The sequence below is a fragment of the Mytilus edulis genome, chromosome 2 (genome assembly GCF_963676685.1).
Source record: "Mytilus edulis chromosome 2, xbMytEdul2.2, whole genome shotgun sequence".
NCBI lineage: Eukaryota > Metazoa > Mollusca > Bivalvia > Mytilida > Mytilidae > Mytilus > Mytilus edulis.
The window spans coordinates 89,996,195-90,015,286 of record NC_092345.1 but is presented as its reverse complement, the minus strand read 5'-3'; the positions used below and the strand labels follow the sequence as shown (position 1 = coordinate 90,015,286).

Sequence of the window (19,092 nt, the reverse complement as noted above, 5' to 3'; positions counted from 1 at the left end):
TCTATATATATGAAATTTTTAGTTTCCAGACGATATCTTGTGTGTAAGTGTATGGATCTTTCTGAAATCATACCACAAGGTTCCCTTCCAAAAAAAAAAAGAAGATGGGATTGACCTTGGGGGTTAAGACCCTAACTGTTTATGAATTAGGGGCCAATAACAATACTTTGTATTAATTGCTTATTTCTTGATCAATTTCAATGTGTTTTTTGTGGCGCCTGTGACTTTTGTCGCAAAAAGCTCGACATAGGAATAGTGTTTCGTTGGCGTAAGCAAAGTTCTTAAAAGCTTTACATTTCAGAAGGTGGAAGACCTGGACACTTCATACTTTGTAGTCAGTCACATGTCCAATGTCCTTGACCTCATTTTTCATGGTTCAGTGACTACTTGAACAAAAAGTTAAGATATTTTGTAATGTTAAATTCTCTCTTATTATAAGGAATAGGAGAACTATATTTGGTATGTGCGTACCTTGCAAGGTCCTCATGCCCGTCAGACAGCTTTCACATGACCTCAACCTCATTTCATGGATCAGTGAACAAAGTTAAGTTTTGGTGGTCAAGTCCATATCTCTATAAGAAATAGTAGTATATTAGGTGTATGGAAGGATTGTAAGGTGTATATGTCCAACTGGCATATGTCATCTGACCTTGACCTCATTTTCATGGTTCAGTTTTGTGTTTTGGTCTGTTTTTCTTATACTGTATGCGATAGGTCTAATACATTTGGTGTATGGAATAATTGTAAGGTGTACATGTCTAGCTGGTAGGTGTCATCTGACCTTGACCTCATTTTCATGGTTCAATGGTCAAAGTTCAGTTTTGGAGTTGTGGTCTTTTTTTCTAACACTTTATGCAATAGGTCAACTATATATGGTGTATGGAAATATTTTATGATTCATACGTCAGTTGTGCAGGTTTTATTTAACCTTAGCAATAGGTCAACTATAATTGTTGTATGGAAGAATTTAGATGTACATATCTGCCTGGGATGGTTCATCTGACCTTAACCTCAATGTCGTGAATATAGGCCAAGAGACTTTAGCACGTTATCTTATGTAATTGTGTCCGCACTTTCGTGCACACTATTGTTAATGTAACGTAACGTTATTGTTACGTATCTCATCTTACGATCATAAAGCATCTGAACTAGCAAGACGTTATTTTCTTCCACAACAAAAGTGAATAACCCTCAAGATATTGGTGCCGTGACCAGGATTCATGGTTCATTGGTCAATGTTTAGTTTTTTGGATATTTTGGGGTTCTTTGATATGCTGAATGTAAGATGTTTAGTTTTGGATATTGGACCATAATAGGTGAATGTTTAATTCAAAATATTTATGTTCTTTTACCACATTCTTTCTGTGTCAAATATTTAATCACAATCCAAATTCAGAGCTGTATCATGCTATTTTGGCGTTAATATTCAGGGCCGTAACTACATTCCCCCCAAAAAAACTGAAACAAGATTGTCTTCATATCAAATTGTTTTTCACGGAAAGTGTCATTCAAGACGCAAGTTCTCTTCACTCTTTGGTGTCGCCCCTGCATGTTTTTTTTTGGTTTTCCATGTTTCTATTTTCCTTTTAGTTTTCAGAGTTGATGGTCAATTGTTTGTACTTCTGTGTCCCGGGTTTGTCTTTTGTTTATTTATTGTCCTACTTTATGACTATAGTCTGAGTGTTAATTTTTATTTGTAAACGTGGTTTTGCGATGTTGCATGTCCACCGATGTCCAGACATTGTGCAAGAAAATATTTTTAGAATATACGATGCTACTGGACACAAAAAAATGGTCCTTTCTGCATGGATATAATTGATATCAAGTAATACAAAATAGTTTTTTTGTAAATAAAACTAGATAGCTGACATGGTTTGAATTAAAGTTAGGTCACCCATTACCCGGTATCAAATAATTTGAAAACAAGAATGTGTCCTAAGTACACGGATGCCCCACTCGCACTATCAATTTCCATGTCCAATGGACCGTAAAATTGGATATAAAATCTTAATTTGCAATAAATTTAGAAAGATCATACCATAAGCAACCAGATGCTCCGCAGGGCGCAGCTTTATACGACCGCAGAGGTTGAACCCTGAACGGTTGGGGCAAGTATGGACACAACATTCAAGCTGGATTCAGCTCTAAATTTGGATTGTGATTAAATAGTTGACACAGCATAGGTTTTGGACACAGAATGAATGTGGTCTAATGAACTTAAAATATTTTTTTTGTCTTTGAGCAATCACTATGCTGTTGAATATTAATCCTCTCAAAAAAATGTTTGAAGAAATTTTCTTTTTATTTATGAAATCTGAAATGAGAAAAATTTAACCCCCCCCCCCCCCCCCCACCACCACCATTTTTTTTCACATCCCCCTTTCCCTTTTTTCAAAACTGATCTCAATTCAAATTTCTAATGGAGTTTGCAACAATAACTACTCATTTAAATACATCATAAAATATTAAAATGTAACAAAAAGTGCTTGTTATCACTGAATGGTAAAGAGTGTTTTAATTTATCAGTTGGTAGTAAAAGTGAATATACATTGTGTATTGTATAAAACAATGATTTAAGTTGATTCAACTACTATTCTGGACAAAGTAAGATAACTCCAATCAATTGAAAATTTCTTGCTATTGCACAATATTGTGCAATTAGATATTTCTTGCTATTGCGCAATACTGGTCAATTGAAAATATTTGCTATTGCACAATACTGTGCAATTGAAGATTTCTTGCTATTGCGCAATACTGTGCAATTGAAAATTTCTTGCTATTGCACAATACTGTGCAATTGAAGATTTCTTGCTATTGCTGAATACTGTGCAATTGAAAATTTCTTGCTATTGCACAATACTTAATATAATAATTTTGGATCCTGATTTGAACCAACTTGAAAACTGGGCCCATAATCAAAAATCTAAGTACACGATTAAATTCAGCATATCAAAAAAGCCAAAGAATTCAAATTTTATTAAAATCAAACTTAGTTTAATTTTGGACCCTTTGGTATTTAATGCAGACCAATTAGAAAACGGGACTAAAAATTAAGAATCTACATACACAGTTAGATTTGGCATATCAAAGAACCCCAATTATTCAATTTTTGATGAAATCAAACAAAGTTTAATTTTGGACCCCCATTTGGACCAACTTGAAAACTGGGCCAATAATCAAAAATCTAAGTACATTTTATATTCAGCATATCAAAGAACCCCAAGGATTCAATTTTTGTTAAAATCAAACTAAGTTTAATTTTGGACCCTTTGGACCTTAATGTAGACCAATTGGAAAACGGGACCAAAAATTAAGAATCTACATACACAGTTAGATCCGGCATATCAAAGAACCCCAATTATTCAATTTTTGATGAATTCAAACAAAGTTCAATTTTGGACCCTTTGGGCCCCTTATTCCTAAAAACCTGTGGGGACCAAAACTCCCAAAATCAAACCCAACCTTCCTTTTATGGTCATAAACCTTGTGTTTAAATTTCATAGATTTCTATTTACTTATACTAAAGTTATGGTGCGAAAACCAAGAATAATGCTTACTTGTGCCCCTTTTTGGCCCCTAATTCCTAAACTGTTCAGACCTCAACTCCAAAAATCAATCCCAACCTTCCTTTTGTGGTCATAAACCTTGTGTTTAAATTTCATTGATTCCTATTTACTTATACTAAAGTTATTGTGCGAAAACCAAGAATAATGCTTATTCGGGCCCTTTTTTGGCCCCTAATTCCTAAACAGTTTGAACTAAAACTCCCAAAATCAATCCCAACCTTCCTTTTGTGGTCATAAACCTTGTGTCAAAATTTCATAGATTTCTATTCACTTAAACTAAAGGTATAGTGCGAAAACCAAGAAAATGCTTATTTGGGCCCTTTTTGGCCCCCAATTCCTAAAATTTTGGGACCAAAACTCCCAAAATCAATCCCAACCTTCCTTTTGTGGTTATAAACCTTGTGTTAAAATTTCAGAGATTTCTATTCACTTTTACTAAAGTTAGAGTGCGAAAACTAAAAGTATTCGGACGACGACGACGACGACGGACGACGACGCCAACGTGGTAGCAATATACGACGAAAAATTAAAATTTTTGTGGTCGTATAACAAGTGTACTAAGTTTCAAGTTGTTTGGTCTTCAACTTCATCAAAAACTTTAACCCGAAACTCTCACTTTCATTTTCTATGTTCATTAGACCATGAAATTGGGGTCAAAAGTCTAATTTGGCTTTAAAATTAGAAAGATCATATATCATAAGCACCAAGTGTACTAAGTTTCAAGTTGATTGAACTTCAGCTTCATCAATAAAGGGCTGCGCTTTAGCGCATGATACGCCCGTTGCTCTTTTAACTTGTCTTTTATGCTTTAAATGAATTTATATGATCAACTAGAAATAGTGTGAGCCCTGTCAAATACCCCCCCCCCCCAAATAATAAATAAAAATGCACAAAAAAATTGGCACTATTAAGGCTACCTTAAATTTAACTAAGTTTGTTGTCTTTAATTTTTCATCCATACATAAAATTTTGTGAAAGTGTTAGTTATTGTCCCAAAATTGGAAAAATCCCCCCTTTTTTAAGCATAAAAATTCATAACACGGAAATGTAAAATCTGAAATTTATAAAAATTGAAAGGGAGCTTACATCAATAGATATAAACAATTCACCAAAGTTTCATGGACATTGGTGAAAGCCTTTTTGAGTTATTGTCCGAAGTGTTAAAAATCGCCCTTTTTTTTTATGAATAAAGCCCCATAAATCCAAAACTTAAAATCTGAAATTTAAAAAAATTGAAAGGGAGCTTACATCAATAGATATAAACAATTCACCAAAGTTTCATGGACATTGGTGAAAGCCTTTTTGAGTTATTGTCCGAAGTGTTAAAAATCACCCTTTTTTTTATGAATAAAGCCCCGTAAATCCAAAACTTAAAATCTGAAATTAAAAAAAAACGAAAGGGAGCTTACATCAATAGATATAAACAATTCACCAAAGTTTCATGGACATTGGTGAAAGCATTTTTGAGTAATTGTCCGAAGTGTTGAAAATCCCCCCTTTTTTATGAATAAAGCCCCATAAATCCAAAACTTAAAATCTGAAATTAAAAAAAAACGAAAGGGAGCTTACATCAATAGATATAAACAATTCACCAAAGTTTCATGGACATTGGTGAAAGCCTTTTTGAGTTATTGTCCGAAGTGTTGAAAATCCCCCCTTTTTTATGAATAAAGCCCCATAAATCCAAAACTTAAAATCTGAAATTAAAAAAAAACGAAAGGGAGCTTACGTCAATAGATATAAACAATTCACTTAAGTTTCATGGAAATTGGTGTAGGTGTTTTTGAGTTATTGTCCGAAGTGTGGACGACGGACGGACGGACAACGGTATACCATAATACGTCCCGTCCCGGGCGTATAAAAACTACCTTGACCAAAAACTTTAACCTGAAACTCGCACTTTCATCTCTATGTTCAGTGGACCGTGAAATTGAGGTCAAAAGTCTAATTTGGCTTTAAAATTAAAAAGAACATATCATAAGCAACCAGTGTACTAAGTTTCAAGTTGATTGGACTTCAGCTTCATCAAAAACTACCTTGACCAAAAACTTTAACCTGAAACTCGCACTTTCATTTCTATGTTCAGTGGACCGTGAAATTGAGGTCAAAAGTCTAATTTGGCTTTAAAATTAAAAAGAACATATCATAAGCAACCAGTGTACTAAGTTTCAAGTTGATTAAACTTCAGCTTCATCAAAAACTACCTTGACCAAAAACTTTAACCTGAAGCGGGACGAACGAACGAACGGAGGCACAGACCAGAAAACATAATGCCCCTCTAGTATCGTAGGTGGGGCATAAAAACAACAACAAGGTATTGCCATATATGACCTTTTACATTGAAGGGTTAAACTTGCTGTGTTGAGAAAATAAAGGAATATGGAGTACACTTTCAGAGGACCTAATCGCACACAAAGTCAATGCATAGAAAAGATACAAATGATCAATAGTCCAAGTTTTTGTTCCTGCTCTTCATCTTGATAGTTGCTGGAGGGTCTTCAACAATACTTTGAGAGAATCATTAATACCGTAAAACAAGGTGAAGAATTGTCCCTAGTGTGGACTTAGGCAGAACTAGAACTTAAAGTATAATACTGCACTGTCACTATATTTAAATTTAGTCATAAAAAAAATCACCAAAGTCTAAGCACAATACAAGACAAGAACAGACAGACAGATCTGGTATTTAATAATTATGATAATTACAATTTTTGCTTTATCCTACATATCGGTCTTTTAATGTTGTATCTAGAACCTTAAAGTCTTAAATTACAATGAATCTATGTTTTTGCATTGGGACCAGAATATTGTCGAAAAAAATTAGCCAAAAATTAATTAAGCCGTTTCAATGCAAGGAGAGTCTAGGAAACGCTCAGAATGCACGATTTTGCGTTATTTTTCTCAGAGCTTCGCCAATTTTTTTTTGCCTCACTATCAAAAGAGGCTAGTTACGGCCCTGCTAGTGTGGACTTGGGCAGAACTAGAACTTAAAGTATAATACTGCACTGTCACTATATTTAAATTTAGTCATAAAAAAAATCACCAAAGTCTAAGCACAATACAAGACAAGAACAGACAGACAGATCTGGTATTTAATAATTATGAGAATTACAATTTTTGCTTTATCCTACATATCGGTCTTTTAATGTTGTATCTAGAACCTTAAAGTCGTAAATTACAATGAATCTATGTTTTTGCATTGGGACCAGAATATTGTCGAAAAAAATTAGCAAAAAATAAATTAAGCCGTTTCAATGCAAGGAGAGTCTAGGAAACGCTCAGAATGCACGATTTTGCGTTATTTTTCTCAGAGCTTCGCCAATTTTTTTTTTGCCTCACTATCAAAAGAGGCTAGTTACGGCCCTGATATTGATTCACTTATAGGGTCTTTGCATCGGAACTAAACACATTTATTCAAAAACCAGTTGTTGGCATGACACGGGTTATGTTCTTCTCATATATGTTATGATGGTATGATACTAAACCCCTAACGGGAAGCAGGGGCGGATCCAGCCATTTTAAAAAGGGGGGGTTCCTAACCCAGTTCCAATTACATGTCCGCATTCAAATGCATTGATCGTTCAAAAAAAAGAGGTGGGGGGGGGGGGGGGGTGCCAACCCCCGGAACCCTCCCTCTGGATCCGCGCCTGGGAAGGATTGTGTCTGATGTTCATATGATGAAATTATAATCTTTCAGTCAGTTTAATTGAAGTCTGGAGCTGGCATGTCAGTTAACTGCTAGTAGTCTTGTTATTTATGCATTATTGTCATTTTGTTTATTTTCTTTGGTTACATCTTCTGACATCAGACTCGAACTTCTCTTGAACTGAATTTTAATGTGCGTATTGTTATGCGTTTACTTTTCTACATTGGCTAGAGGTAAAGGGGGAGGGTTGAGATCTCACAAACATGTTTAACCCCGCCGCGTTTTTGCGCCTGTCCCAAGTCAGGAGCCTCTGGCCTTTGTAAGTCTTGTATTATTTTAATTTTAGTTTCTTGGGTACAATTTGGAAATTAGTATGGCGTTCATTATCACTGAACTAGTATATATTTGTTTAGGGGCCAGCTGAAGGACGCCTCCGGGTGCGGGAATTTCTCGCTACATTGAAGACCTGTTGGTGACCTTCTGCTGTTGTTTTTTTTTCTATGGTCGGGTTGTTGTCTCTTTGGCACATTCCCCATTTTATTGAATGTTGTGTCCATAATTGCCCCAACTGTTCAGGGTCTCATCAAGCTGCGCCTTCTGAGCATTTAATTTCCATTGTTTTGATTAAGGTACTGATCAAAGACAAATTTTCCAAGGTTAATGTGTGCATCTCGTACATCACAAGAGTGCAAACATTGAAATGTCTCACCTGCTTTACTGACCATTGATCTTTGATATTATGTTGAAAGTCTTAAAGATAAAGGTTTAAATAAAAGTATCAGAAACTCTGGTTAGATGGACACATAGACCTTATTTTTTTTTTCCCTATACAAAATATGGTACCATCTTTTGGTATGTATAACGTGCACATTTAAACCCTTAGTCAAGTTTCTTGTAAGAGGGGTGCGTGTTATACATGACCTTTTGCTTTAAATGATACTTGTAAAACTGACTTAAACAAGAAAAATACTCAACATTGACCAATGGAACCGAGGTCAAGGTAAAATGATTTCTGCCAGACAGATATAGTCACATTTTAATAATTCCATACACCAAATATAGTTGACCAATTTCTTGTAGGACTTAAAAACAGAGCAAAACACAATTAAATATTGACCAATGAATCATAAAATAAAGGTCAAGGACAGATGATAAATGCAAGACAGATATGTACACTTTGAAATCATTACATACACCAAACAGTGGTCCTATTGCTTATAGTACTTAAAATAGATAAAACTGCAAAATCATATCAACCAATGAAATTTAAGTGAAGATCAGATGGAACCTGCCAGACTGACATGTACCCATTAGTCATTCCATTCACTTAATATAGTTGATCTACTGCTTCTAGTATTTGTGAACAGACCTAATCACTTAAACTTTAACCTTGATCACTGGTCCCTAAAATAACATAAAGGGCAAGTGAACCCTGTCTGATGGACATGTAGACCTTGCAAGGGCCCCGACACCAAATATGGTTATCCTTTTACTCATAAGTGAGAAATTTACATGACCAAAAAAATTGTTTAATCAAGCAATCGCTGAACCATTTAAATGAGGTCAACGACATATGACAGACAGAAAGTTCTTAACATAAGGTATCAACATATATACAAGATATGAAGAATCCAGGTCTTCTACCTTATAAAGATCCATTCAAATGCTTTAGGCCACTGTATAGTAATACAAATGCCTCACATACTACGAACTGTCAGAGACCAGACAAAAACTGCACAATATGGATATTTCAGGTGCAACAATCAGAAATTAACACATTTATTCTAAAACCAGTTGATGGCATGATACAGGTTATGTATATGTTCTTCTCATATATTATATAGTGGTATGAGTGTTCCGCAAAACAGGGTAGCTTTTTTATGCGCTGCTGGTTAGAACAGGGTCCCTTTTTTATGTCTGCTGGTTAGAACGAGGTTGCTTTTTCATGCCCTGCTGGTAACAAAAGGGTCTTTATTTAAACAAAGTATTTTTGTCGAGAACAATATCCCTTATTTAACTGTTTAAGATACAGTCTAGAACAGCATATATTTTATAAGGTCTAGAACAGGGTGTGTTTTTCAATATTTCTGTTAGACAACGTGTGATTTGGCAAGTGCTGTCGGCACAATTATACCCGAAAGGATAGTCAGTAACCCAATGATTGTTTATTTTACATTAGCTACTGGTGAAGGGAGAGGATCGAGATCATACAACTATGTTTAACCAGATCACATTTAAGTGTCTGTCGCATGTCAGGAGCGTCTGGCCTTTGTTAAGTCTTGTTTCGTTTAATTTGAGTTCATTTATGTTTTGAAGTTTAGTATGACGTTCATTTTTACTGAACTAGTACATATCTTTGTTTTAGGCGGGAGCCTGCCTTGGAGTGCAGGAATTCTCGCTGTGTTAATGTCCCTTTGGTGGCCTTTGGCAGTTTTCTGCTCTTTGGACAGGTTGTTCTCTTTGAGACATTACCCATTTCTATTCTCATTTTTAATTACTGAACAGGTCAACTGATTTTTAATTACTGAACAGGTCAACTCATTCTTAATTACTGAACAGGTCAACTCATTTTTAATTACTGAACAGGTCAACTCATTTTTAATTACTGAACAGGTCAACTCATTTTTAATTACTGAACAGGTCAATTGATTTTTAATTACTAAACAGGTCAACTGATTTTTAATTACTGAACAGGTCAACTGATTTTTCACCAGTGTTCAAGGTAGATACTTGTTGCATAACTGATAAAAAATTAGAAAAAAAATCCATATCTCCAAAGAGTCTTGTCATGCTAAATGATTTTGCAATTTAAACTTTTAACATAGCTCTTATAATTTGTGAAGCAATGTCAAGAAAATACAACATTTCAGCAGCAATTCCAGATGAACAGATTTTTCTCCACATTTTTCAGGATAAATAATACTTCAACAAATGAATGTTCATTCCACAAGATCAGAAAATGAAAGCAGTGTTTCAATTGTGTATACCAAATTTGATAAAGATAAAGTTCTTTTCTTTTCTAATTTTAAGAACAATACAAACAAAGTGGTTTAAAATTCAGCAAAAGACGCTAACAGTCACATTTTTAAAATACTTCATGTGTGGAGTTGTATGTTTACATTTTTGAGATGCTAGAAAATTTTAGATGCTGTAACTAAACTAGAGAAAAGAGGTATGTTTATAGTATCTGGTTTTCTTAACATCTTGTCTTTTATACTATAGTTGCTTAGGCTTAGACAAGCTCTCTCTTTCTGATACTGTAAGTGCTGTTTTAACAAGAATAACAACAAAACATCATTATCAGCATGTATTTAAATTGATACAGATATAACTATTTACAAATAAAATTTAAGTCCATTGCTTTGATCAATCTTCACTTTCCAATCCAAAGGTTACAATCCCAAGAATCTTTTTCCTGTAAAGTCTTAAAAGTACATGTGTAGTAATAACAAAAGCAATTTTAAATTTAGATCTGTGTACAATCATTTGACTGAAATTATAACTGCTGATTTCATATACTTTGACTAGCAGTTCTCACATTTGACCTGCAACTTACCTCAAGGAAATTCCATTGATATTATATTTATACTTCAAACAAAAAGTTGCAATTTGTATTCTATAAATAAAAACAATCTCCTATGCATGAAATTCCCTAAAACAGCTCTAATTTAGAAAATACACATACACATAAGATGGAAAGATCATACCTCTGATCTTCATGAAGAGGCTTCGTTTCTTCAATGCCTAAAATAATAGTTAGATTATGTCTTATTTCTACATCAAGCATTACATCAGCTTAAATCATGCAGATAAATGATCAGAAATTCATCTTGTGTAAAGTATTTATTTCCCTTTAATTTTTTACTCTCCAAAATATTTCATACTTCTTTCATAAAAATTCAACAAAAAAATTAATGGTATATTGAAAATCTGATAAATCATGAAAATGGTTTCAACAATCTTTTCGCATACTGAAGAATGCAAAGTTTTCCTTTAATCTTTTTTTTTTTTTACAATATATATAAAATAAAATAAATTTTGAGAGAATTAAACTTTTTGACTTCAACAAATTCTGGTTATTTGCTCAAATCTTACCAAACGGACGGACTTGGACAAAATACGGATTATATCTTCTAAACCGACAATCTTCTTGCTTCTACCCCATTTTCCCTTCATATTATTATTTTCCCAAATAATTTTATCTCTTCACTTTCTTCTCAATCTTCAAATCTTCTTAACAGCCAATACTTAATCTTAAAAGCCAAAAATCTTCAAACTTTACTCCTAATTCCCCTCTTCATTTTTTACTTTCTTCTTAATATTATCATTCGGTATTATTTTTCAATCTTCAACTCTCCCCTCTTCATTTTCTTTCTTCATTCTAATCTTCAAATTTTCTTATAAACCTTTCCACCACTTCTTTCTTCTCAACCTTTTACAATACAAATAAAATCAATCAGTAAACTATAAACTTATGACTATTTTTACAAATGTTTGTTCTTCTTCATAAAACAAATTTGACACTAAAATTATGACTACAAAATAACAAGAGTACATTAAAAATAACTATTAAAGCATAGTAGAAACCTTAATATGATAGAACCATGTTTGATTGGTTAATGACAAGTATCATGTGACAATACTGAAGCTGTAATATGAAAATATGTGTTGGGAAAAAATTACAATGAAATCTTATGTTACCAATTAAAATGAAAACCTCACAACTTATCACTCTCTGATTGATAAATACATTGATATCAAAGGAAAGAAATAACTCATTGACATGAACAAAATAAACTGAATGATAATATATGTAACAAAACTATTTTCTGTCTTCTATCATAATTCCCTGTAAGTAATACAATTACCCAAAATGTAATGACAGGCCTTTTCTACCTTTTTTCAAACAGGTATTAGGGAAAATATATTTCATATCTTTATATGTCTTAGTTCTATTTGATCTACAGATGAATTTGATGGCTTTATTAGTTTTTTAATAGGAGACAGAAATATGTGTGCAGTAAATGACAAATGAACTGACATGAAAACAATAATACATTTTTTTTCACATTTTAAATGAAACAGTAGTTGTCAATAAAACTCTTTTTTTACAACATGTCAATATCCGACATGTTATACTGGTACAGCACTCTATATAGTTTGTTGATCTCTGCTTTGCTGATTTTAATAACGACGACCTGGTGAAAAGAAACACAACACAACATAGATAAAATGATGATCTAATAGTTGTAGCTCTAAACAATAAATCTATAAGAATTATGTACATATGAAATGAGATAATTCTGTTTAAATTCTAGCAGATGAACTTTCTTATTATGATTATTGCATAAAGTTTCTTTACACAACTCCAAGGGGTTAAAGTTTGAGAAATTAAACTATTTTAGTACATGCAAAAACGGGCAACTTATAAACCATGACTTTCAGTTTATAATTTTTTTCTTTTTTAACACTGATTGAACAATTCTGGCTATATTTGAACTCAACCCATTATTATATAATATGTTCTAATTAATATAATTTCATGAAATATTCTTTCGATAAGTATAATTTAGCATTTATATATTGTGTAATCTGAAATCAGGAAACTCATGTTTTCACAGTGCTTCAAAAGTCTGTTGATTTCGTGCATGACCTTTTAAAAAGTTTGAATAAAATAAAAATTTCAAACTACAAAATACAAACAGACTTCATGAAATGCAAAGCAAAGCTTATTTCATTTTTTACAAAATTTTTCTTAAAATGAAACAATTGAACTAAGGATGTCATAAATTTCAATGAACAATGGTAAAATATGGTTCAACATGAGATTGCTATAATAAGTTTAAGCTTGACCTATCAATTTTAACATTTTCAGCCCCTTTCAAAGATTTAAACAAAAACAAGAATAATTCAATTAATGCAGCATTGAAGATATGACTGTATCAGATTATGCACATATCACTGGTGGGGCAGACAAGGGGAACACCACGGTAATAATAATAGCCCACCTCAGAAATGGGCTAGTAAATTAAAAAATCTTCTTAAAAATTCCAGTTTTTTTTTATTTCTATGTGTCTTTTATCCATATTTACAATAAACTAACATTTTTGTCTTTATATATGAATAGAACTTTGTATAACAGAACCATTTTGAGAAATGATATGACACAATATTCAAGGATTTCATAATACTACTTACGAGGAGAATATGATCGTGACCTTGATCTAGAATAATGACGACTACTTCGACTTTGATAAGGTGAAGGTGATCTATAACGTCCCCCTCCTCCTCCCCCTCCCTCTCCACCACCACTACTACGTCCCCTGGAAAAAAATGTCAAACATTTGTTAGAACGCTGCATAAAATCTGATTCCTATCTAGTCTTATTTTTTAATTATGGTACTTAAATCAAATGCCAATAAGACTTTAATTTAAATTTAAGCTAGAAATAAGGTCACATTTAAATTAACATAATCCTTTAAATATAGAACAAGTGATTTCACATTTCTTACAATAGTTTCCAGTTGTTGTTAAAAATTGTTTGTATTTTTAGTGACAAAAAATCTTTGTAAGTTGAATTTTCAATATGGTTAACACATTTATAAATAAAATAAAAATTTTCAAAAAATTCAATAATATTAACAGTTTCACTAGAAAATCATACATAAACTACTTTTTAATGTCAGACAGTTAAACTGTGCATCATTATATCAAAATATTTCAAAAAGTTTGGTGGGGCTTGAAACAGACATAACAAAAAGTGACATATCCTGTATGAGCACACAAAGACGTATTAAAATCAGAAGTGAAATGTCATCAGTATAACAAATGCTAATTTTATATGTAATAAATTATTTAAACAATGAATGTTTACCTGTCTCTTGGAGGCCTGTAATGGAAAAAAAGAAATGTATCACAATTAAAGAACAAAATAAATATCTATCAAATGAGAAAACACAAAAAAAAAAAACACTATTACATCTACTGTATTTAAATAAATGTAAGCTTGAATACAATATCTCTGTCATTTAGAACAATAATTTTTCAAACTTATGGAAATTGATATTCAATGTAAATAAAAACTAAGATTCACTTTATATAAATAGCTATAAGATATAATTATTTCTCTTTCCATGTTATATCACATGAGAAAAGATAATTATTAATATATTATGTTCAGTCAATACAGAATATAAAATTACATAATCCCTACACCATACTGATCATTTACATATCCCTATACCATAAACAACTATTTTTTAAAATGCTTCAATTTTTTGTTATTGCAATGTTGATTGTAAACAAATGAAATTATAATCCCCAACTACTAATGTACATGATCTAGTTATGTGAATAGCAGCGGATGCTTTTGTATGTAAACATGCTCCTCTTCAAGGTGTATTTTGCTGAGGGCCATCTTGAACTTCATTTTTTCTTTGTATTTGTTGGAATTTTGTTCTGGCTACATAAATTCATATATCTTAAAATTAAAGGATTTTATTGAAATGACCCTTTATGCATTGCTGTCTTGTATCTGATTATTGCTGGGTTTTTTATTTGCTATAAGAGATGTTATCTTACATCTCTTAATTGTAGTTGACTCATGAATGTCTACTTCATGTTATTCCCTCCTTTTCATTGGTGTATTGAAAATCAGTATTACACACCCTAATTTGATTGAATTTAAACTTTCAATATGTGTTTTAGAACACTGTACCATAATCAAGCTGTTAGCGTGAAAACTTACGTTGTAGGTTTGCCTAAGTATATACCAGGTGTAGGAGTATGTGCTCTTTGTGTAATGGAATAATCTACTCTAATCCTTCTGCCATCTATTTCTTGTCCAGCACATCTGTCTTTTGCCTACAAAAATAGTAATTTACCTATAAATCTCAGACATATGACAAATGGACACATCATAACTGAAGGCATCTGCATACAAGGTATGAATTATCCAGGTCTCCTACAGTCTGAAATATGAAGCTTTATACACCTAGTTTAGGCCTAAAATTAAATATCATTTGTTTCCCTAATCCCGACCAACCCTGAAAAAATGGTCCTACTCTACAAAATTTTATTGTCAAAACTAAGTCAAATTTTATTTTATTCATTTCGGATTTTACAGGCTTGCTGGATCGACCGTCATTTTTCCAGCTTTTTGGGAAAAATAAAATTATTTCCCTACCTACCTACCAACACCTGGCTTGGCAGGGTCGGGATTGGGAAAACAAACAATATATTAATTAAGGCCTTACCCGCTGCTGCCACAGACTGACTCTGTAGATGTCTTTTGTTTTCTTGTTTTTTTGGTTGCTGTCATATTAATTTTTTAGATTTCTGTGTTGTAACCAACCCAACATCTAAACTTTTTTTTGGTACATAAATAAGGCCCTTAGTTTTCTCGTTTTAATTGTTTTACATTGTCATTTCAGAGCCTTTTATAGCCGACTATGCAGGATTGGCTTTGCTCATTGTTGAAGGCGTAAGGCGACCTATACTTGTTAATTTTTGTGTCATTTTGGTCTCTTGGGGAGAGTTGTCTCATTGGCAATCTTACCACATCTTCTTTTTTTATATTTATTGTGTAAAGCAATAAAACATGTAATAATTTAATTTAATTGGATACAAAAGTTCAATTTTATTAAAATTTTACCTCTATTGAATCTTCAATATTCTTGAAATAGATGAAACAAAACCCTCTTGATCTGCCACTCTGCAATACAAAAATATCAACATAAGAATTATTTGAAATTCAAAATAATATTTTGTAGATTTAAAGCAAAACATCTTTGAAAATGTATTTATCTGAATCACAGATTGTCTTTGACAGGTGGTTTTGATTTTCATCTGAATGAAGATGGCTTGGAGAATACCTTCCTTGCATCAAATCCTGCACAGTTGTTTAAAACTAAATGTTAGAAGTGGCGTAAGAAAAAGACATGAAAATGAAAATTTACTTAAGAAAAGTTGCATAGAAATGACGATAGCTCACATGGACTATTAGAACAGACAAGCTTAATAATGGCATTACTTTAAGTTTTGAGGAACTAAGCAAACCAAACAAGTCTTCAAACTTTTGATGGGGAGATTTAATAAAATACCTGTCTGTCATAAACAACTTGAACTTCCTCTAATGGTCCATATCTAGAAAACACATCCCTCAGATCTCTCTCTGTAGTGTAAAGACTGAGACCAAATATACCAAGACATCTTGTTGGTTCTGGTTTGTCCTATAAAAAAGTTCACACATTTTGTCAATAATGGCAAAGAGTAACCCTCGTCAAGCTTTATGTATAATTTTTAGAATTTGCCTTGCTGTGGTTAAATATTTTTCAATATTGAATAAATTAACTTTACATGTAATAAAGCAATTCTGTTAACTTTGCTCCATTTCACTTTTGTGTTCATTGATTAAAATGTGGATTTTTTGTGTTGACCAAATTCCAAATTTTACCGCGAGAAACATTAAAATGCCAATTTGATTAAGAAATAAATATTACAGGACTAAATGTATTAAAATTCTGTGAAATATCGATTCATTCATTCGCTATATATAGTAGTTAGAACAAATTTACATGGTGCAAAGTACTAATTCAAGTTCTTTCTATGCCTTTGTAATAAAATTGTAAGATATTTTCTCCATACATATAAATGCAGAAACTGTTTAGTTCATGTTTTGCAGAGTTGCAGATCCATCATACATCACATGACCTGCCTTCTCTTGAACATGATACATGTACCTACAAAGTAACTTTGATACTAACCCTATTGCCTACATGTCTTCTTCTGTTTGACATTGGTGAAGTATCCTACAAAACAACATATAACACAAATTAGGATACAATAGCTGATTTTTTTTTTAAATCGTAATAATTAAAAAAATAGCTCTGCACCTGAAGACTTTTGCCTATCTGGTTCTAAATGTGGTAATAAATTCTCAATTTCAAGTTAGCAACTTTGTAATGGAATGTGATCAAGATCTTATGAATAATGGAATTAGAAATATTCTAACATTTTGGTAGATCAAAGAATGTTTCTTGCATGAAATAAATAAACAACTTATTTGATTCTAGTTATATTTTTTATGTATTTTTGCTGGTTATGAGTGTTTATATGTATCTAATGGTAATAATGTTTCATTCTGGGCAAAGTCCAAAGTCATTTGTTCAATAATGAACTTGACTTTACTGATAAAAAAGTTTTGAGTAATTGACCCACTGTTTTAATTACAATGTATGTGTTACAGTAAGCATATGTAGTAGGTAAATAAGGCATAAATAGAATATTTTAAAATATAACCAGAGTAACTTTAACATGTAAAATTTAATAGAATTGAAATTAAAAACAAAAAATATTCACAAATTAAGAATAACTACTCTTCATATCTGTTGTAAAGTGTACCCGAGGCTTTCTAACATACCTTGTATTTCTGAAAAAGAACAAAAAAAGTATATCATTTCTGACATCGACTTCCATTATTAAAGACTCAAAATAAACAGCAATATCAGGACTTTCTATTCTATGAAATAGAACAAAAATCTTTGATCTTGTCCAACAATTTCCATAGGCTGATTTGTTTGTCTTGACTGATGGGTGCATGCAAATCAGTTGCAACAAGCTATACAGACATTTTTATCAGGTTTTCAAATTGAGGGAATTTGACCAGTTTCCAGTGTTGTGACAAAAGTGAACCAGAAATGTCTGAATTTTATTGTTAAGGTGTATGCTTGTCTCTGTATTGTTTAATTCTAGATATATTTATTAAAAGGATGAACAGCATTTTATTTGTACTTTGCATGGTAACATTTATTGACCTGTAAGCTTCAAGCCATTATACATATCACCTAACTGTGCAACTCTGTCAACCTAGTTGTTGAGGAGCATGAATTGAAATATCCTATATAATAATTGAAAGAGAAACAGGATTTTTTTGAAGACTATTTAAGCAAGTTGTTTTTTAACTACTGAAAATGTTGTAATTTCTGTCATTTTGTTAAAGTCAATTTAACTTTGTATCACCTGTCACTTTGTTACAGTACAAACATGTTGTAACTCCAGTCATTTTGTTAAACAGTCAGGGGTGCTACTTAAACAAGTGATTTCATTATCACCTATTTCAGTGATTTTTTATATTCAGTTATCACCTATTTAAGTGATTTTGGTGTTTTCTTTGATCTTCAAATGCTAATTTCATTGATTATCCATATTTTCACAAACTTTTCTATAATTTTCCTACATAAATCAATTATCCCTTTATCTTTGGATATCAATTTCACCAGTGCGCTAATGGGCAGTAAGTTAGTGCGCTAAAGCTTTTAAAAGTACCCTTGGGAATTGCTTTGTAATCAAATATACATTAACTATTCTTACTATCAGACAAAGCTCAACAATATTAGGTGACCTGGTTGGTTTTCTTTAGAATTAGAATGATTTATTTTAAGGTTATGTCCTGATCTACAAATTATTCCAGTTTTTGCATATTCAAATATACTGTAAAAACTGGCAGGCTTATCAAGCAAATGGCAATTTCTGTATGTACACGGTTGTTTTTTCAATGGAATTTTGGTCTTTCGACTAATAAAAAAATCAAGCTTGTGGGAAAAATATCTAACCAGATGCTCCGCAGGGCATAGCTTTATACGACCGCAGAGGTTGAACCCTGAACGGTTGGGGCAAGTATGGACACAACATTCAAGCTGGATTCAGCTCTAAATTTGGATTGTGATAGTTGACACAGCATAGGTTTCTGACACAGAATGAATGTGTTCTAATGAACTTAAAATTTTTGTTTTCTCTTAGAGCAATTCACTATGCTGTTGAATATTAATCCTTTCAAAAAAATGTTTGAAGAAATTTTCTTTTTTATTTATGAAATTTCAA

At 32.2% G+C, this 19,092-nt stretch overlaps 1 protein-coding gene across 3 annotated transcripts; it reads right to left on the bottom strand.

Moving 5' to 3' along the window:
• Positions 1 to 10,506: 10,506 nt before the first annotated feature.
• Positions 10,507 to 17,112, bottom strand: LOC139513364 (transformer-2 protein homolog alpha-like). 3 transcript variants are annotated; one of them, XR_011662435.1, is made up of 8 exons: positions 16,977 to 17,112; positions 16,314 to 16,442; positions 15,866 to 15,925; positions 14,960 to 15,075; positions 14,087 to 14,101; positions 13,411 to 13,535; positions 11,308 to 11,644; positions 10,507 to 10,956 (listed from the first exon to the last, which is right to left on the bottom strand). XR_011662435.1 is itself a non-coding variant. In XM_071301773.1 (7 exons), the coding sequence occupies exons 1-7, from the start codon at positions 17,007 to 17,009 to the stop codon at positions 12,397 to 12,399; spliced, it is 492 nt and encodes a 163-aa protein (XP_071157874.1). In that variant the 5' UTR covers positions 17,010 to 17,112; the 3' UTR covers positions 10,507 to 12,396. The 3 variants fall into 3 exon arrangements, 2 of the variants coding, with proteins under 2 accessions (XP_071157874.1, XP_071157875.1); XM_071301773.1 differs by having other exon boundaries at positions 10,507 to 12,410; XM_071301774.1 differs by lacking the exons at positions 10,507 to 10,956; positions 11,308 to 11,644 and having other exon boundaries at positions 13,403 to 13,535.
• Between the last annotated feature and the right edge of the window lie 1,980 nt (positions 17,113 to 19,092).